The sequence below is a fragment of the Callospermophilus lateralis genome, chromosome 6, assembly GCF_048772815.1.
Source record: "Callospermophilus lateralis isolate mCalLat2 chromosome 6, mCalLat2.hap1, whole genome shotgun sequence".
Taxonomy (NCBI): domain Eukaryota; kingdom Metazoa; phylum Chordata; class Mammalia; order Rodentia; family Sciuridae; genus Callospermophilus; species Callospermophilus lateralis.
Genome location: NC_135310.1, coordinates 28,551,661 through 28,573,315, shown reverse-complemented (window position 1 = coordinate 28,573,315; position 21,655 = coordinate 28,551,661). Strand labels below are relative to the sequence as shown.

Below are 21,655 nucleotides of genomic sequence, written 5' to 3'. Positions count from 1 at the left end.
TGTCTTTGTTCACTATATCTCCAAGGATACAGAGCACAACCTTTTTCACTTTAGTTCTATAATGACTCATCCACAGAAAGCTTTTCATCCATGACATTTCAAAGTATGAGTAGCATGTATGTGTGTTTACAGTAACACTAATAATTACAAATTAAGATTCCTTGCTCTTTTAAAAGTCCTCCTTCTATCTATCATTTTAACCAGTTTTTCTTCTTCTGCCCCCCTCTCTTTGCTGTTTCTTAGCAACAACACTCATCCCCCACACTCCAGGGAACGATTTTTCCTCCTTTATTACACAGGGCAAGTTGACTTTCTCAATTTCATATCCTCAAACTCAGCCTCCTACATATCTGTGTGTGTCCAGTTGTCATTGTGACCCCATAACAGGTCATCTACCTTGAGTTTTACCTCCTTTCTTGCCTCTACATACAGATTTATTTTTCCAGTGACAGAAATCATGCCAACTTCTTAAAAGGCAGAAGGGTAGGAATTTGGGTTTTAAACAAACTTCTTTGGTGTGTATATGTATTTTCCAATAATGGAGATTGAACCCAAGGCCTCATCTGTGCTAAGCAGGGGCTCTACCATTGAGCTATCTCCCTACCATTTCACAAACTTACTTGTTACACAGAGATATAAAGTGTCATGGTGGCCTCCTTGCTTCCCTGTCTCCCTTCTTTCCTTCCACTTCCATTAACATATTATGAGTTAATCCTTCAAGTGTTTCTTGGCAGTCTTTTGGTACTTCATGCGAATACTGGTGAACTTGGTCTAAACTTCTAGAAAAGGAGAGAAAACTGAAGGAAGGGTCATGATGCAGTATAACCCGTGATATATTTTGTTTTCTGGTTAGCACAGCCTTCAGAAACTGGAGTGCTCCTATTACAAGAATTTGTGGAAATGACCACCTACCTTGGTGATAACCATCCCCTAATCCTGTCAATTACTCTTGGCTTTAAAAGGAAAAATAAGTTTGAAATTGGATTAAAACATGAATTTTTAGAATCATAAACTATCCTAAATGATAAGTTTTAAGAACTAAAACTAAGTTTTAGTTTCTAAGCATTAGATCTTTTGGCAGGAAGGCCAATCTACTGCTTCCTCAAACATGCCAAGCTCACTTGTGCCTTGAGACCTGAACTTCAGGATATGTTTTGTTCAGGGATGTTCCTCTCCTAGATCATTCCAAGGTTGAATCGTGAGCTTCATTCAGATCTCAACCTAGAAGTTCTTTTCAGGAAGGCCTCACCTGATATTCATCCTTCAGTACCCCACTCCTTACAATAACTCCCTATGTCTTTAAACTGCTATTTCAAGGCATTTAACCATCAAATGATAGTCTTATTTGCCTCCTAATTTATTGTTAATTTCTTTTATCAAGAATACAGATCTCTGACTACAGGGTTTTTTTTCTGTTGTTGTTGTTTGTTACTAGGGGTTGAACCCAGGGGTGTTCTACCACTAAACTACATCCAAACCCTTTTTATTTTTAGGTAGCATCTCCTTAAGTAACTCAGGCTGGTCCCATATTTGCTATCCTTCTGCCTCAGCTTCCTGAGTAGCTGCAATTGCAGGTGTGAATCACCATGCCCAGCACTGAAGGGCTCTGAGAAAAGATACTGATAAGAATGTATCCCAAGGCATTGATTGTAATAGCAATAAATGGGAAAAGATCTAAATATTCATCAATATAGGAGTTCCAAATAATTTGCAGTAAACCTATTTTGATTGTATAGGCAAAAAATGAAGTAAATATATAAAGCAATATAGATAGATCTAAAAACATAGAATTGGGTGAAAAATATTGAGTTGCAGATCAATTCACAAAATACAACAGCATTCATGTAAAACTTCAACATTCCAAAGCCATTTCATGTATTGTTTATAAACACATAGTAATGCTTTAAATATAGAAACCTAGTTTATTAAGATTCATTTTCAGGGGCTGGGATTGTGACTCAGCGGTAGAGCGCTCGCCTAGCACGGGCTGGACCTGTTCAATCCTCAGCACCACATAAAAATAAAGGTATTGTGTTGTGTCCATCTACACCTAAAACATAAATATTAAAAAAAAAAAAGATTCATTTTCATTCCTGATCCTAGTTGCCTCTTGGGAGATTAGTAGACTGGGCACCCACTTTTACTCTAGTGTTCTATTTCTTTCGTCTAAAACTGTAAAATGACAAAACTTTGACATTTGTTCATTTTGGATACTGAGTACGTGAGTGTTTGCTCTGTGTTTTAAATTTTTTTGTTTTGTTTTGTTTTGTCTGCCAGGGGCAGTGTCCCACACACGCTTTTAATTTCAGCTACTTGGGGAGGCTGAGACAGGTGAATTGCCAATTAGAAGCCAGCCTGGGAAATTTAGTGAAACTCGGGGTCTAAAAAAAAAAATGTAGGGGGCTGGGGATGTAGCTCAGTGGTAAGGCTTCCCCTGGATTCAATCCTCACACACACACACACCCCAAATCAATCATAATTTTAAAATGGAGGGTGGTGGAAGAACAATCCATACTAGAAACCAGGAGACTTGGATTCATCTTTGCCTTTTCTCTCTGGCATTGACATAACCTCATTAGCAAATAGCCAAGGCGGTGTTCCTTCAAAGTCCCCTCAATTTGAAAGAATCTAAAATTTCCCATCTGCAATCTCCACACAGGGAAGGCTACCCAGACCAGGGAATGAAAAATGGATTTCTTCTCCCATTCAGGGTAAATCCTTCTCTCAACACGCAATTCCTTGTCCAGGGGAGAAGTACAGTAGGAGACCGTCTCTGGCTACTTGGATTGACTCCCCTCAGAGATTCCTGTGGGGGGATTAGGACACCTACCTCATAAAATTGTAGTGAGTTTTATTGATAACGCAAGTGTAGTATCTGGACAGAGCTGCTACTAACGGTAGTAACAATAACCTCATTTAGGGTCTCAGCGACCTGATCACAACCTCGTTTTTCCCGCGGCCCTTCAACCGCAGTCGGTTTAGCCTACTAGAGTTGGGGCAGCGAATCAGAAACAATCAGGAACCGTTGCTATGGCGACACCTTGCTCCGCCCCCGGCTTTATACGAATAGCATGCTGGGAATTGTAGTGCGTGGGGCTGAGCCTCGCCTCAGGGGCGGGGCTGCGTCCTGTAAGGGTGCTACATTCACCTTTCCCAGCTCCACCGCCACTCTTTATCACGCCCTGTGTCTGGGCCACAGAGCCTAAAGTGCAACGGCCGGTCATGGGTCCTCCTTTCCACGCCTTTCAGAGTCACAGCTGAAGGAAGGGCGGGGGGAAGCAATGAGGTGCCGAGGGCGGAGACCCGAGAGACACTGTTGGTGCAGGAAGGGGCGGGGCTCCCGCCCAGGTTACGAAGGCACCGCCTCCTTGTGTCACTTCCGTAAACAAGGGGCGCTGCGCTGCCGCGGGTCGGGAGATGTGACCCGGGATCTAGCTGCAGCTGCGGCAGTGGCGTCCGAGGTTCCCGGATCTTTGCGGGTTGAGGAAAGGGACCCGGACTCTCTGCTTCCTCGGGTAGGTAATGAAAGCAAAGGAAACCCCGCAACGCCCTCCTTAAGGCCCCCTTAGGTCAGTGCTAGATTTGGGATGGTGATGGGTCATCGCTTTGGGGGACTGGGAAAGGGGAATGGGGTGAAGTCCAGAGGGACTTTCCCTGGTCCTGCTTGGAGGCAGGGTCTGGCACCCAAAATTAGTTTGTAAGCCTGAACGGTTTGCGCCTTGTCTAAAACGTTCCATGCTGCTTGGTATATAAGAAGGATTTCGGTGGTTTTGTGACACATATTACCTTCACTAAACGAATAAATCTCAAGCCTTGGCCCCGCAGAACACCATTGCCTGAGGCCACGGTTTATTTGCGTTACTTTACTTCTTAGGGTTTTTTTTTGTTGTTTGTTTGTTTGTTTGTTTGTTTTCCTCCCTTGATCGTGGGTCGCCAAATGTGTTAGCATCCTTTTTGGGAGGGGTTGCTGAGGATTGAACCCGGTCACTTTACCACTGAGCTACGTCCCCAGTCCTTTTTATTTTTAATTTTGAGATAGGATCTAGCCAGATTGCTGAGGAGGTCCATTCTCAGCCTCCGGAGTGGCCGGAATTTACAGGCATCTGCCACCATACAAGGCTGTATTATTACCATCTTAAAATTTGAAGGCCAATGTGTTTATGTGTATCATAAATGTATGCAGACCCTTGCCTCTTTGGAGAACTGATACCCTATTGTCTCTATTCAGTTGCCTTTTACAGTTCCATTTAATTTGCATGTTGAAACAAACCCCAAATGAGTGTTTTATTACTAAAAATGCTTTCATTTCTCCCACCAGTACTGGGGATTGAACCAGGAACTTTCTACCACTGAGTTAATTCCCCATTCCTTTTGTTGATGGATTGATTGATTGAGACAGAGTTGCCAAGGCTGGCCTGGAATTTGTGATCCTCCTGTCCCAGCTTCTTGAGTGGCTGGAATTGCAGGTTTTGGCCAAGGCACCTGGCCTAAAAATGCTTGTTAGGAGAAATATTGTTTGCCAATATTTAAATGGATTTACAGTTGGTGTCTGGAATTAGAGACTGGGCACTGGCATCTTTCCCAGAAAGCCTTTTCTTTTTTGGAGGTATCATAACTAAACTCGTGATTGTCTAGAGTCAATCAAAACTCAGCATTTTAATTTCCAGGGCTAATGGTACTGAGTCCAGACAATAGCAAGAAAGAAAATCTATTTTCATTAAAATTCTCAAATAACTTTTAGGAGTGACAGCAGGGTTTGAATCTTTTTGAACAGTCACAGCATAATTAAATACAACAAGATATTTTTTAAAAGGTCTAATGTTCCTGAGGCAGTATACAATTTGATAGGGTATATAGCCATCTGAATTTCTCATTTTTATGATAAAGGAGTCAATGGAATTAAGAAAAAAATTAACCTATGCAAAAATAAAACAGAAATGTAGAAGGAAATTTTGGGATAGCTAAGAAATAAAACTGGTTAATATATGAAGTAATGGGACAGTATGGAGATAAATATAAAGCCTTACACATATATTCCCCATGAAAGGGACATCTGTAACTTTATAGTGTTAATTTTAAAAATATGAGCAAAACCAAAGATATGATTCATGTTTCCTTAGACATTGGTAGTATATTTAAGTATTCAAAATAGGCGAGAAACAAGCTTGATTTTATAGAACTGCACTTGATCATAGAGCTAGAATCTAGCTAGAATCAGTCTTACTTCCAGGTACAAACTAATGTTTGCTTGGTAATTGAAATAAGACTTATAGTTGTTATTTAAAATTCTGATACCCTGAAAATTATACATCTGTCTGAATCTGAGTTGTTTTTTCTAAGAATACATTTTGAAAGGGAGACCTAAAGGCCACCTAACTTGAGTCAGGCTGGGATATAACACGAATGACTTGTTTTATTGTTTATATATATTGTGCACCTTGTGTAATGTTTGCTTCTCAAGGGCAGGAACTTTGTCGTATTTAGTGCTGTCTCCTCAATATTCATAATAGTACCTGGCTCATGGGAGAGAATCAGCAAATATTTGTAGGAAAAGTGAATTAAGAAAATGGTTAAAAAAAAGTATAAAGTATATCACACAAACTTAAGGGATCCTTATTCTTACTTTCTAATGACCTCTGAAATTCTTAATCCTCCTTTGAGTGGGTCTTTGAATCTCTTTCATATTATAGCTAATGTATACAATTACTGTGTTTCTTTACTTAGGTCTTAAGAAGCTGGCCTTGGTGCAACAAGGAACTTAAAGCAATGGAAGAGAGGAAAGTGAAGAGGAGGAGTCCAAAATCTTTTAGCGCCCATTCTACTCAGGTTGTTAATGCCAAAAAAAATGCCATTCCAGTTAGTAAGAGCACAGGGTTTTCAAATCCAGCATCTCAGTCAACTTCACAGCGACCAAAGTTAAAAAGGTGAATTCTTCTTTCACATTTTCACAGTAAAATTCTATTAAATATTGAGTCAATTCCTCCTTTTTTTTTTTTTTTTTTTTTGTAGTGTGGATTGAATCCAGGGTTCAATATCCCTAGCTCCTTTTATTTCTTATTTTGAGACAGGTCTTGCTAAGTTGCTTAGGGACTCACTAAGTTGCTGAGATTGGCCTCAAATATGTAATCCTCCTGATCCCTCTATCTCAACCTCTCCCAAGTTGCTGGGAAATCAGGTGCCCAGTTTTAGAGTCAGATTTTGAATAAAGTTATAATTGGTAGAGAAAGAAGGCTAAGAAATTTTAAGGCAAGAATTCCTTTCTTTAAATTAATTCATTCATTCTTTCCACCCCACCCCCACCCTCCCTCCTTTGTACTGGGATTGAACTTAGGGCCTTATATATGCCAACCAAGCACTGAGCTGCATCTTTAGTCCTTTTAATTTTTAAGTTTGATACAGGGTTATGCTAAATTACCCAGGCTGGTCTTGAACTTGGGATCCTCCTGCCTCAGCCTCTAGAGTAGCTGAAATTACAGGTGTGCCCCACCACAACTTGCCTTTCTCTAAATTCTTAATAGCAGTTTAAAAACTGATATTATTGTCATTTTTTACCTGGTAATTTTATTCCCCTATTTTCTAGAATGTAGGCTTGCTGAGGACTAAAGCTGTATTGATCATCATTGTGTGCCTGACTATATTCACAGTGGGGCTTTGCAATATTGTAATTTCATTGTATGATTTTTGGTATTAAATTGTCTTAACATAAAGTGAGGCAATGAGACATAAACAAAAGCATTGAAGTAGGAATAATTGGTTTCGTTTTATCTTCTGTGGTTTTTTTCTTTTTTGAGAGGGTTGTTAAACAGTGAATTGATGTGAAACTGTTTCTTCAATAAAATTTCCAAATTTGAGAGGAGAAAAATATATTTATTATATTGAAACCTTACATTTTATAGTGGTTTATCTCAGAATTTAATGTGGATTTCTTTAACATGCAGATTCTAGCTGGGTGCAGTGAGGCATACCTATAATCCCAGTGACTGGGGAGGCTGAGGCAGAAGGATCGAAAATTTAAGCCCAGCTTCAACAACGTAATGAGGCTCTAAGCAACTCAGCAAGACTCTGTCTCTAAATGTAAAATACAAAGGGATAAGGAATATAGTTCAGTGGTAATGCCCACCTGGTTTCAATCCCAAGTACCCAAAAATAAAATATAGATTCTAAATCAGTCTGAGATAGGGCCTCACATGAGCATTTCCGGTAAGCTCACAGGTAAGATTGATGTTACTGGGTCATGGACAGCATTTTGAGTAGTAGCAAAGTACTGGATAATGTGATTTAACACAACTTACAGAAAATGTAAACTTTACTTTGTAAAGAACTGTTAGTGTAACAACAGCCTTTGAATTCTAAATTTTTTCTTAAGAATTATTATTTTCTTTCTTTTGTCCAGTGCTTTTACCAACTATATATATATATATATATATATATATATGTATGTATTTATATTATCATATTTATATTATCCTCAAGTACAGTTGTGGATAAGATGTCTTTAGTGTTATATAAAAATGAATTGAGACTGGGTGCTGTGGCATATGCCTACAATCTCAGTAGCTCCAGAGGCTGAGGTACAGGAGGATCATAACTTCAGGACAACTTAGCAAGACCCTGTGTCAAATTAAGAAGTAAAATGGGCTGGGTCTGTGGCTCAGTGATAAGTACACCTGGGCATATAACTACAATCTCAGTAGCTCCAAAGGCTGAGTTAGGAGGATCACAACTTCTGGGCAACTTAGCAGACCCTGTGTCAAAATAAGAAATATAAAGGGCTGGGTCTGTGGCTCAGTGATAAGCATTCCTGTGTCCAGTCCCAAGTACTGAAATAAAAGAAAAAAACTGAGTAATACACACACACACACACACACAGACACACACACCAAGAATCTGTAGTTTATATTGGGTTTTAAAGATATCACAACAACACCTTTTCCTTTTTGCCTATTTAACCCCTCCTTGCTTGTTAAGCCTTCACTCACATATCACCTTGAGGAAGCCCTCCTAGATTACCCTGGGCTGTATGACCTGCTCTTTGCTTTTATATGGCAGTGTGCATAGCACTGTCATTCAAGTAGTTGAGAGCCTGGCATATGCCAGACGTGCAATAAGTGATAATTAGTCTCGGGGTTCCTAAAAGGCCCTCCTGAGGAAACAGTATTTAAACAGATTTAAAGGATGTGTGGGAGGTCGCCTGGCAAGGGTGGCAGTAGCAGAATATGTGAATGTAGGCAGAGGATTAGCATGTAAGAAGACAGACTGTTTCTAGAAAACTAAAGAGATTCAGGGTAGTAGTTAGATCACAGACAGGAGAAGATAGGATTTCTTAAGGATATGGGACTTAGGAAGCAGTGCAAAGCTGAAGGGTATAAATTATATGATATGATTTGATTTTTAAGAAGTGGACCTGGCTGCCTTGTGAGGCAGGAAGGGGGATCAGAGACCACACACAGAGATAGGGAGACCAGTTGGGAAGGTGCTGGAGTCATTAGGACAAGAGCTATGATGGTGGCTGGAGATGTAGCTCAGTGGTAGAGGCCTTGCCTAGACACAGGAGGCCCTAGCACCAAGGAGGGAGAGAGAGAGAAAAAAAAAAAAAAGAAGAAGAAGGGAGGGGGGTGAAGAAGGCAGTGGCAAAGGAGAGAACTAGGAAAATTAGATAATTTATGGGTATAATCAATAGGACTTCATGATAGTTTGTGGGGGCCTTATGAAGTTGGAGGGGTCAAGGATTACAAGAGGTTTTTAGCACTGCATCATATGGTGACTATATATTTAAATGTCTTCTTTTGTCCTTAGACAGGGCACTTCTGGTATGTCAGCTACAGAGTAGGGACCCCATAATCATTTGTGGAATTACTGATAATTCAAGGAACAAATAGGGCAAAGTTCAGAAGGGGAAGATGTTTTACTGAAAAATGAAATAATGAAACATAAGCTAGTAAAAAAGACTAATTTTCTTTTCAATTTTTTATAGTCCAGAGAAATAGTGTATCATATAAATGTATTAATCAAACTTCTTGCCTGATATGGGGTGCGTGCCAATAATCCCAGCCATTGGAGGCAGGAGAATCACAAGTTCAAGGCTAGCATCTGCAAATTAGCAAGGCCCTAAGGAACTTATTGAGACCCTGTCTCAAAATAAAAAATTAAAAAAACAAAAAAGGCTAGGAATGTTGCTCAGTGGTTAAACACCCTTGGATTCAATCCCCAGTACAACAAACAAACAAACAAACAAAAAAACCCCACAGCTTTTATATGAATAAGAAATTGTATTCCATGCATTTGTTTGAGATGTTCACAACCTGTTCTTCCTATCCCCTGATTGTTTTTTTCCTGGTCTATGGCTTGAGGTTACTGGTTTTATTTAGTATTGACTTTTTTCTGATTTCTTGTTCTTAAGGGAAAAATTAAGCAAAAATTAAATCTAGAATAGCCTGAAAAGCTGTAACTAGAATTAATTGCATTTTCTCTGCAGAGTGATGAAAGAAAAGACCAAACCTCAGAGTGGAGAAGGAAAAGGTGCTCAGTCAACTCCCATTCAGCACTCTTTCCTCACTGATGTCTCTGACGTTCAGGAAATGGAGCGAGGGCTCCTGAGTCTTCTGAATGATTTCCACTCTGGAAAACTTCAAGCATTTGGTAAGCAGTAAATATTTCTCTTTACTATTTTTTAAGATGTTTGTTGTTAACATATATATTGATTTATGGAAGCGTGGACTTTCCCTCACCCATGTTTTTATTGATTGACTTCCTTCTCCCCTTTCTTATGCCTTCTGCTTCTTCCATCTCTCCTCTTCTCCCCAACCAGTTAACCATGTTAACAGTTAGGTTACATCTTTGTATATTTTCCCCAGGTTATAATCTGCATGAATGTCAATATTTAGACATGCAGACACACGCACAGATTTTTGTTTTCATTGTTTTACATAGATGGGACCTTATGTATACTTTTCTGTACCTTTTCTTTACTCAACAATATTTGATGGAACTCTCTGCACAGCTCTAATACATTCTCCTTTTAATTGCTACATAGTATTCTAAGTTATGAATATGCTCTACTTTATTTCAATCATTTTCCTATTCACATCTCTGAGCCACTAAATGCAAAGGTATAGTGAACCTTTTTTTTGTGTGTGTGGCACTAAGGATTGAACACATGGGCGTTTTACCACTGAGCTACATTCTCAGCCATTTTTATTTATTTTTTTATTTTTTAAGTACTTTTTTTAGTTGTAGATGGACACAATATCTTTATTTTTACTTATTTATTTTTATGTGATGCAGAGGATCGATCCCAGTGCCTCACATATGCTAGGCAAGTGCTCTACCACTGAGCCACAACCCCAGCCCCTTGTTTTTTTAATTTTGAGATAGGGTCTCACTAAGTTTCCCTGGCTAACCTTGAACTTGGGTTCCTCCTGCCTCAACCTTCTAAGTAATTGGGATCACAGATGTGCCCCACCATGCTTGGCTTCCACAGTGAAGATTCTTAGATTAATTCTTATTCTGGTACTTTTATTTCTTTGCAAAGAATTACCATGAGTGGAATTATTGGGTCAAGGCATATATGTAATTTTAATTTTAATTGAAGTGTCCAGATTGCTTTCTAAAAAAGAAAAAAAAACCCTTACATTTCTCATTTCTAGCAGCAGTTTACAAAAGAGTTCCATCAAATATTGTTGAGTAAAGAAAAGGTATAGAAAAAAAGGGTTTTTTTCCCAAATTCCCATCAAGAACAGTTTTGTATAGTGTCTTTAATGGTATTGTGTCTTAATTTTTGCTACTCTGTTGGCATCAATTAAGATTCTTTAAATTTATTTATTTATTTTAAGCTTTTAGTACTGACAATTAAACCCATGGATGCTGAGTTACATCTCCAGTACCCCAACTCTCTCTGTACATATATATGTAGATATGTAGATATAGAGATAGACAGACAGGCAGGAAGGCAGACAGGTATTTGAGACAGGGTTTGACTAAGTTGCTGAGGCTGGCCTCAAACTTGTAGCCCTCCTGCTTTAGCCTTCTGAGTTACCAGTATTTCAACTTGGTGTCACTGTGTTGAGCCAACAGTATTAAAATTTCTACTGAATTTGAGTATTTATGTGTATTTGGTAAGCAGTTGGATTGCTCTTTTTAGTATTTCATTCAGTTTTGAATTTGGTTATTTATCCTGTTGTTAATTGCCAAGAGCAATTTAACTTTGTAAAAGTTTTAATTTTTTGCATACTCAACTATGTCTATCTTTTCTTTTATTGTTTCTGGATTTGTAGTCTTTTATATAGTATGTTGAAAAGAATACATTAAAAGCACATCACTTTTAGCACTACCTCATCCCGGTATGGTGGTATCTGAAGAATTCTTTGACTTTCCTCTCTCCTTCTTTCTTCCTTCCCATCCTTGAGATGTTCCCTTTAGACCACTTTTACTTCTTTCCTACCTCCCTACACAATTCTTGCTATGTAGGTAACTTTATATGTTTGAACTGAAGTCCTTTCTTATGTGTCTGGTACTCTACTGCTCTCTGTAAGTGTCACCATGAGATTTATTTGCCAGTTGGATTCTTTCTTAGTAGGTAATAATTTTTTTTCTGCATTGATACTTAAAAGATCTTTTTTAATCTTTAAAGTTTAGGCATTTATCAACATGTGCTTAGGTCTTTGTCTTTTCTCGTCAGTCCTGCCTGGGATTCAGTAAGGCTTTCTTACTTGCTGACTCATCTTTCATCTTGCAGAATGCTTTTTCTATTGTTTATTGTTTCTCTTCCATCTATTACTTTTTAGTCTTCTGGTGCATCTGTTGCTTTTAGGTTACCTTCATCCATTTTCTGACTCACTCATCTTTTCCCTTGTGGTTTCAACTGCTTTATATTTTTATTCTTACTAAATATATTTTTCTCTCTCTCTCTCTCTCTCTCTCTCTCTCTCTCTCTCTCCCACACACACACCCCTTACACCACCACACACACACACACACACACACATATCTTGAGGTATTTGTTCTTCCATGTTACTAATAGTTAAAATAGAAATCATTTACTGTGAATAAAGGATGATTTTGAAAGAATTGTAACTAATTTTAAATATTAGTAGTCCTTAATATACTATAGTATAGTTAATTAAGTTATAAAGCTCACTACAGGAAACTATAGTATAATCTACATTAATTCATATTGACTCAAGATATGTATTTTAACTTTAGCTGAACTGCCTGTTTAGTACATTTAGGAAAAATAGAAAACACTTTTTTTTTTTTTTAATTATAGTATCATGAGTTTGCAGAGGCTGTACTTAAACTGGATAAGGATGTGTACTATGTAATATTTACATAAATTTGTTCTTGTGGGCAGATGATGTCACTGTAGTCAGTAAATCATGTAAGATCTATCCTTTACCAAGCAAGTTGCCTTGCACTAATGTGTATATGATCAAAAACATTACATTATAGCCGGGCATGGTGGTGCATGCCTATAATCCCAATGGCTCAGCAGGCTGAGGCAGGAGGACTGCAAGTTCAAAGCCAGCCTCAGCAAAAGCGAGGCACTAAGCAACTCAGTGAGACCCTATCTCTAACTAAAATACAAAATTGGGCTGGAGATGTGGCTCAGTGGTTGAGTACCCCTGAGTTCAATCCCTAGTACCCACTCCGCCAAAAAAAATTACATTATGCTGTTCTTGCTTCATAACATTCTTCATACTTCATAAATATTTTCTAAAGGAAGAATATATAAGTGCTTAGAAAAAATGATTCATGGTTGAAGTTCTGATAGAAATCTTAATTTCACTCATTATAAAATGTTGGGTCAGTCAATTCAAATGTTAGTTGTCAAATTGAACTTAGACGGTGCTGTTGCTTCTATATATTATATTGCTATTGAATAAAAATATTTTTATTACTTAAGGAAAGATTTTGTTTTTTTTTTTTAAAAAATACATATTTTCTTTTAGTGAACAAGGTCAATTATTAGGTTGGTTATTGTTCTCCTGATCAAAAATTTGATTTGTGCCAGGCATGGTGCACATGCCTGTAATCCCAGCAACTCAGGAAGCTGAGACAAGTTCAAGGACAGCCTTGACAACTTAGTGAGATGCTGTCTCAAAATAAAAAATGAAAAGGGCTGGGGATGAAGCTCAGTGGTAGAGTGCCCCAGGGTTCAAGTTCAATCCCCAGTATGGTGTTTTTGATTTATAATTATACATAGAAAATATGCAATCATTAAAAATCTAATTTACAAAAGAAAAAACATGGATTTCTTTTAGAGCACCCAGAGTTTATATGTTTTTCCTCAAGGCTATTAGTTTTAACATTAATCTTTATTAATGTTCTGGAATGTTCCCCAGGAAATGAATGTTCCATAGAACAGATGGAACATGTTCGGGGAATGCAAGAGAAATTAGCTCGCTTGAATTTGGAGCTCTATGGGGAGTTAGAGGAACTTCCTGAGGATAAGAGAAAAACAGCCAGTGATTCCAATCTGGACAGGCTTCTGTCTGATGTAAGTATAGTTATTCTTTAAAAAAAAAATATGGCAATAAAGTTCACTTTACAAAACTCACCTTTTAAACACTTTAAAGTGTACAATTTACTGGTTTTTAGTATATTCATAGTGTTGTGCAGATGTAATCACTGTCTTAATTTCAGAACATGTTAATTACCCCCAAAAGAAGCCTGTACCTCTCAATTCCCCCCGCTCTCCCCATCCTTTACAAACCCCCAGTCTACTTTCTGCCTTTATGGATTTGCCTACTGTGGAATTTTATATAAATGGAATTATACAAAATATGTGCCTTAAGGGTATTCTTTGATTTAATATTTTCAGGTTTTATCCAAGTTGTACTTTACTTTTTTAAAAAGTACGTTTTCCAAAGAAATCTATCCTAAGGAAATAATCATACTTATGTCTAAACATGTATCTTCAGAAAACTGGAAAATCTAAAAAGGAAATATTTGCTGATGCACATATTATATATGCACAGATATTACATGTAAAAATGTTGTTTACATATATATGTACAGATCTTTAGAGACGATAGTAGTCAAAGAACTTTACCTCAGGCTGGGGTTGTGGTTCAGTAGTAGAGCGCTTTCCTAGCATATGTGAGGCACTGGGTTCAATCCTCAGTACCACATATAAATAAAGGTCCATTAATAACTAAAAAAAATTTAAAAAAAGAACTTTACCTAAAATGATTAATATTCTTTGTTATTTTTACTTAGGTGGTGGTTACCTATTTTTAAATACAGAATTGTGTTGGGTGTCTATGGTAATTTAGTACATTGCCATGTATATGAGTTTGGTAGGCTGCCATAACCAAGTACCACAGACAGGGTGGCTGGCTTAAGCAACAGGAATTTATTTTCTCACAGTTCTGGAGGCTGAAAGTTGGAGTTCAAGGGGTTGACAAGGTTGGTTTCTTCTGAAGCCTCTGTCCTTGGTTTCTAGATAGTGACCTTCGTATTCACATGGCATTCTCCCTCTGTGCACACCTGTAAAAATTTCCTCTCCTTTTTAAGGGCACCTGTAACATTGGATTAGGGCCCACTCTAAGTACCTCATTTTGACTTAATTACCTCTTTTTTTTTTTTTTTAAAGAGAGAGTGAGAAAGAGGGAGAGAATTTTAATATTGATTTTTTAGTATTTGGCAGACACAACATCTTTGTCTGTATGTGGTGCTGAGGATCGAACCCGGGCCGCACGCATGCTAGGCGAGCACGCTACCGCTTGAGCCACATCCCCAGCCCCACTTAATTACCTCTTAAAGCCTAGTCTCCAAGTATACTCATTCTGAAATATTATGGGTGAGCACTAAAACATGAATTTTGGGAGTAGTCACTTTTCAGCCCCATCATCTTGTAACTTTGTTGGACTGAGAATTGTTAGTTCATTTGTCTCTTTAAATGCTTTTCAAGACAAACATAAATAAAACAAATTCAACATACTTTAGTTTTAAATTTCATATTTACTAATGATAAGAAGGGTCTACTGTTGCTTTTCTCTGTCATTTGAATAAGCAAATTCAAGGGAAACTGTATGCCCATACTTTAAATTTCAAGCCTCTATTCTTTTTATTTTTCAGGTTTTTTGAATGCAGTATTGCAAGCATTTCTTTTTACCAGTTTGTTTTGTTTTATTCCTCTTAGCAAATATAACTTAGTTTGCTATGCACTGTAGGAAAATAACTATGATGTGGTAAAAAGAACACTGAATTTGAAGCCAGAAAAACCTTTGTTTAGTTCAAGGCTTATATTTAGATTATACTGTGTAACACTGAACAATTTTAATATCTTTGTAATTCAGATTTTTCCTTCTGTAAAGTTAGGTGTACTATGATTTGAATGTTTGTGTCTTCCCAGAAATTATATGTTGAAATTCTCAACCCAAAGGTTATGGTAGTGGGAGGTGGCCTTTGGGAGTAAAAAGGTCAAGACTGGAATTAGTGCCCATTCAAAGAGGCATGAGGGAGACCCCTACCCCTTCTACCTGTGAGTACACAATGAGAGGTTGCCATATTGGAACCAGGAAGTGGGAGGTCACCAGACACCAAATCTGCTGACATTTTAATCTTGAACTTCCAGTCTCCAGAACTGTGAGAAATGAATTTCTGTTGTTCACAAGCCACCAGTTTATGGTAATTATTTTTTATTTATTTATTTTTTTGCTACTGGGGATTGAACCCAGGGACACTTTACCACTGAGTTACATCCCCAGTGTTGTAATCCTCCTGTGATCCTTATGATCCTCCTTTCTCAGCCTCCCAGTCACTGATTACAGTCTAGACCACCATATTTGGCAGTTTATGTTGTTTTGTTATAGCAATCCAAACAAACTAAGACAAAAAGTGATAAATTATACTTTATACTTTAAAACTGAATGACATAAAATAGTTTTGTAATTCATAAAGGTTTTAAAGATAGTGTAATTAAAATGGCAACTTTTTCTTTTAAAAGTTATTATTAGAAGTTATTATAATTATGGATGGGTTTGGGAATACTTACAAAACTCCAGTTTTTATCCTTTGATTTCAGTTTCTTCTCATATTATGTTGCATAAATGATAAAGCTACCTTTTTTTTACTTGATCACTAAGCCACATCCCCAGCCCTATTTTGTATTTTATTTAGAGTCAGGATCTCACTGAGTTGCTTAGCACCTCGCCATTGTTCAGGCTGGCTTTGAACTCATGATCCTCCTGTTTCAGCCTCCTGAGTTGTTGGGATTACAGACATGTTGTGCCACTGCACAGCTAAAGCTACTTTTTAATTAATTTGCAAAAGGGAATTTCCCAGATTGGAAATTTTTTGAATGTTTTTCTTAAGAAATATTAAATGAAAAAAATCCTTAAAAATATAGAGGTAATAATGACTTATATTTATAATTACTTATATTTATCTTATAAAAATTTTGTTTCTTTGTTTTACAGTTGGAAGAATTGAATTCTTCTATGTATCCTTTGCCTACTATCAACAATGAAAAGCCTATAGTTATAATTATAAAATTTATAATTTTGTAATTTATAATCCCTATCACATTTTAGAAAAAGGTATTATTTAAGTATAGTGAACAAAGATACAAAATATTTACCAGGTCCACCTCTCTTCCCCTTTGGTTTCCAAATGGAATTTCCTCAATGTTTTGTGTGCTGAAATTTTGTTTCTGCTTTATTCTGCATTGCTTTATATTGTTTTTGAACTCTTTAAAAACTAAGTTAATTATTTTTTAAGTCATGATAATTAAGGATTAGGCTAATTGCCATAGAAATTATTTGAATCTTAGATTCTGAGGTGAACTGGCTATTGGATCTAGAGAAAATATACTATACTTAACTTAATAACATTACCTAGACTATTTTAAATATATAAAATTGAAAATTAGGTATCATCAAATTACAGCCTTGAGGGATGTGTATGTAACTTATGAACCAACATTTTCACAATTAAGTGTGCTAAGCGTAATATAGGAATAGCTCAAAGGAAAACACCAATGCTTACCAATATTCAGGATTTAATATTTCAATCTAGAAAAATTATTTGAGGAACTTTTCAAAATGTATTTTTGAACATAATGGTAGGAACATTAGAGTAATAAGAAATGATGCCAGTTATAGAATATGTACAGAATATTTAATTTGAGAAGTAAAACATCCCCTTTAAACCAGATAATGAGATAGAAAGGATACTGGCTATTCATCTAGAGATTTTATCATTTGATAGTTAGTTCCATATTTTGATGATGTAACATTGGGCAAGTTGTTTAACATCTCAAAGATCTCTGTAATATGTGAACGTATATGTGAAAATTTTCAAACTATATGGAATATATATGTATGTAAATTACTATTTCTATAACATTATATACTGTTATTAATTACTCAGTTGTGTAGTAACAACAATTAAGAAATAAGGAAGTATATACAAATCCAGTAATAACAATTAACATCTAGCCTTTATAAATACTTACTATTTGCTAATTATTGTGTGAAGGATTTTATACATATTACTTCATTTGGTCTTACCTTTGGAAGCAGGTTGTTTTAGTCAGCTTTCTCACTGCTGTGACCAAAAGACCCGACTAGATCAATGTAGAGGAGCAAAAGTTTATATAGGGGCTCACGGTTTCAGAGGTCTCATTCCATAAACAGGAGACTCCATTCCTCAGGGCTCAAGGTGAGGCTGAATGTCACGGAAGAAGAATGTGGCAGAGGGAAGCAGCTCACATGATGATCAGGAAGCAGAGAGAGGGGTCTCCACTTGCCAGATACAAATATATACCACAAAGCCATACCCCAGTTCCCACCTCCTCCAGCCACACACTATCACTTCAGTTATCACTCAGTTAATTCATGTCAGGGGATTAATTCACTGATTGGATTAAGACTCTCACACCCAGTCATTTCTGTCTCACACATAAGCTTTTGGGGGACACCTCACAGCCAAACCATAACACAGGTGTTGTTATTTATGTTCTCCATTCTGCTGATGAGGAAAATAAATTTTTGAGAAGCCACATCAACCATGGGGAGAGATTAATAGATAAATATAAGATGTTATTATCAAGAAAGACTTTAAGAAAAGGGGGTAAGATTTGAATTAAATAAGGGACTTGCTTAGAAGTCATTCCTTATTCTTTTTTTTCACTGTATTCCTTTTATGTTTTATGTTCTTTCTATGCCCAAGACACCCAACTATCTCCTATCCTCTTATCTGAGTTTTTGTTAAACATTTAGGCTTACTTGTTTTATCACTTTCCTTGATTCAACCTTTGGTGGGATTTGTCCACCACAAACAAGGCAGCCTGGGATAATACAAAAGTATAGGTTTTGGAGTACTTGGTTTTAAATCTTGGCAAATGGCATATAACCTTGAACAAAGTGCGATAACCCTGGTTTCCTCATATATGGTAAATGTTCTAGTGGTAATTAATCTTTCTCCTCCTAATTGCTTTCTCTGTCTTCACTGTATCTGTTGTTCCAGTCTCCATGAATATTTCAAAATCCATTCTCTAACCATAGCTGACATTATTAATCAGTCATGGCACTTTCTGCCTATTGAGCTTGGACATGGACATGAAATCTACTTGCCATCTCTTAACTGCAGCTGTCAGGTATCATCAGTCTGCTTTCATTCTTTCTTCATTCTCTGTATGATAACACAGGTTACCTAATTTATTTATTTATTACCTGTTTTCATAACTTATGAATTTTCTGTTCCTACTCTAGAGCTTCACTGTTCGATATAGTAGCTACTAGACACATGGCTATTGAACACATGAAATGTAGCTGAATTGCAGTGTGTTATGAGTGTAATAGAACATCTGATTTCAAAGATTTGTCATAAAAGAATGGAAAATATTTCAATTTGTGTAATGATTACATATTGAAATGATTTTTTAAACATATATTAAAGTAAAATATATATTATTACAATCAATTTCATTCTTTTTCCTTTTAATATGACAGCTAGAAAATTTAAAATTTTTTTCTGTTTTGTTTTTGTTAGGTTTTGGTGGTAGGAATTGAACCCAGGGGTGCTTAACCTCTGAGCTACATTCCTGACCCTTAGTTATTTTTTTAAATTTTGAGACAGGGTCTTGCTAAATAGGGGAGACTGGCCTCAAACTTATGATCCTCCTCACTCAGTTTCCTGAATCCCTGGGATTACAGGCATGAGCTACGGTGCCCTGCTTGCAGTATTATTTTATTGAATAATACTGTTCTAGACTTCAGATAGCACTATTAATAAATTAATCTTCCTAAATCACTACTTTCTTCTTGTCAATTTTTAAAACCATGTCCAACTTTTTAAAGACTCTAAGTAATCTAGTCACAGCCTATACATCACGTTTTTCATCCCCATGAAGCTGGTTCTTTGAATGTCTTAATAATACCATATTCATTCATTCTCTCCGCATGCCTTTGTTAAGGTTGTACTTCCTGCCTGGAGTTGCTCTGGCTTCCTTCTCCTCCTTATCAAATTACACTCAAGCCTGCGGTTTCCATAAAGTGTTTTGTATGTAGCTTAACTGAACTTTTGTATGTAGCTTAACTGTAGCTTTTTATGTTAAGGCTCATCCTTCCAGCTGAACTAGAATGCCTTTATGGCTGTGCTTACATCTATCCATTTTGCAATTTCTGCCATTCATGTATTGCTAGCATTGTCCTCAGTGTATCCTTATTATTGTTTAAATTAGGTCTTAGAAAATAGGTAACAAGTAGTATAGGAGAAAGGAAAATAAGAGGTGATGATGAGAAAGGAAAAGAATAATATATGCAAGAAATACTATATGCAGATTTACTGCATATATTATTCTTTTTCAAAGAATGATTAAGGGGATTATAGAATATATTTTAGAGATATGATTATATTAATTTGGACTCTTACAAAGAAGTTGTTTTCCTAAAGATGATAAAGAGATGTCTTCTCAGATATTTATTTTAATCCAGTAAGTCATCATATTTGACTCTAATTAGCTCCTAAATCATAAAAATGATTATTGCTGCATTAAAAAATAATTCTCTGTTGGAATCTGGAACATCATCTTTAGGAGTGATTGACTAAGCATAGACAGAGTATAATTCCTGCATTTAAAAATTGTCTTTCCACATCCAAGGATCCCAATAGCAACATAGCAGCTTTCCCTTAAACATACTTCTTTTCTTTCCTTCTTTTTAAATACTTAGGTCCAATTTCCTGAAATTTAAAAGAAGTACATACTATAGAATGAAAATCTTCTTAACTGATGAATTCAGACAAAAACTCCATTTGGCGGATGCACAAGATGTTCCAAATACTTCTACCAGCTAATCTGAAATGCACTTTGCTTTCTTGGGATTTGCAGAGAAGCGGCATTCTTTAATTTTACAGCTGAATCCATAGCAGCATTCTTTAATTTTCCAGCTGAATCCAGAATCATCTTCCACAATAGGAATTCAAGTAATTAAAGTGCAAGTGCAATGATTGTATCCACATACTGCTTTTAGTAAATGTGCTCACTGTAATTCACGGTAACTGGAGATCTAGGCCTTGATGAAGGCTTAATCAGGAAATGCAATGCAGAGGTTGTACTCCTGTGCTTGATACTGTTGCCTTATATGGGGTTATACTTGAAATGCATTTGTGCTAAATGTTCTTGATAGGGCTAAGGGATTTATCCTTCCTGAGCTCATCAAACTTATTCCAGTATTGATCGTAAGTTGATGTTGCACAGGCCTCTTGTGGCAGCCCAGCTTCAGTTTACACTAGACAATCAGTACACACTCAGGTGTGTTTTCCAATGGCCAGTGACAAAAATGTTAAATAAGTATTTGTGAGATTTGCTATTTTTAATAAAATGATTCTTTTAAAAATGAGTCTGTTGTCTGTTTGGGAGATTGGGTAGTCTTTCAATCTACAAATATGAGGGTTCAATTCTCAAAAGTAAACTGTGTTTATAAAATGTAAGGTTCTGTAACTTTCTTGTAAATTTTATGCCTTTTACATATTTATATACTATGTAATAAAAGAGTATGGGCTTTAAAGTTACTTAGACCATGGTTTGGATCCCCATTCTGCCCCTTAGTTTGTGCACATATACATTTACTCAGGTTGAGTTTAATTTTTGTTTTAGATTTAGAAAATGAGGTTAGTACCCAACTGATAGTGGTTGCATGAGGTGTAATTGAAGACGTGCATAAAAGATGCTCAGCATAGTAGCTGATATCTGTAAAGTGCAGCAAACATTAGCTTCATTATCATTTTTTTTTCCTTTTGTTACCAGGATTGAACCCAGGGGCACTTAACCACTGATCCATATTCCCAGGCATTTTTTTTTTTCTTTCTTTTTTAAAATTTTGACACAGGGTCTTGCTAAGTTGCTGAGGCTGGCTTTGAACTGTGATCCTCTTGCATCAGCCTCCCAAGCTGCTGGGATTGTACATTTACACCACTGCACCCAACTCACTATTTTTTAATAGCAACTTTATTGGAATAATTTATATGTCATAAAACTTACCCTTTTAAAAAAGTATACAGCTCAGCTGGGAGCAGTGGCATATGCCTGTTATCAGGAGGCTGAGCAGAAGATCCCACATTGGAGGCCAACTTTAGCAACTTAGCAAGGCCTTATCTCAGAATAAAAAATAAAAAGGGCTAGGGATGTAGCTCAGTGATAGAGTGCACC

General features: G+C 36.7%; 1 protein-coding gene across 5 annotated transcripts; it reads left to right on the top strand.

Moving 5' to 3' along the window:
• Nucleotides 1-3,436: 3,436 nt before the first annotated feature.
• On the top strand, nt 3,437-20,843 carry Ccdc28a (coiled-coil domain containing 28A). Of its 5 annotated transcripts, XM_076858206.2 has the most exons (6): nt 3,437-3,515; nt 5,725-5,924; nt 9,476-9,639; nt 13,341-13,495; nt 16,422-16,444; nt 20,247-20,843. In XM_076858206.2, exons 2-6 carry the CDS (start codon nt 5,767-5,769, stop codon nt 20,299-20,301), a joined length of 555 nt encoding a protein of 184 aa, XP_076714321.1. In that variant the 5' UTR covers nt 3,437-3,515; nt 5,725-5,766; the 3' UTR covers nt 20,302-20,843. The 5 variants fall into 5 exon arrangements, with proteins under 5 accessions (XP_076714321.1, XP_076714324.1, XP_076714323.1 ...); XM_076858209.2 differs by lacking the exon at nt 13,341-13,495; XM_076858208.2 differs by lacking the exon at nt 16,422-16,444 and having other exon boundaries at nt 20,178-20,843.
• Nucleotides 20,844-21,655: the final 812 nt, after the last annotated feature.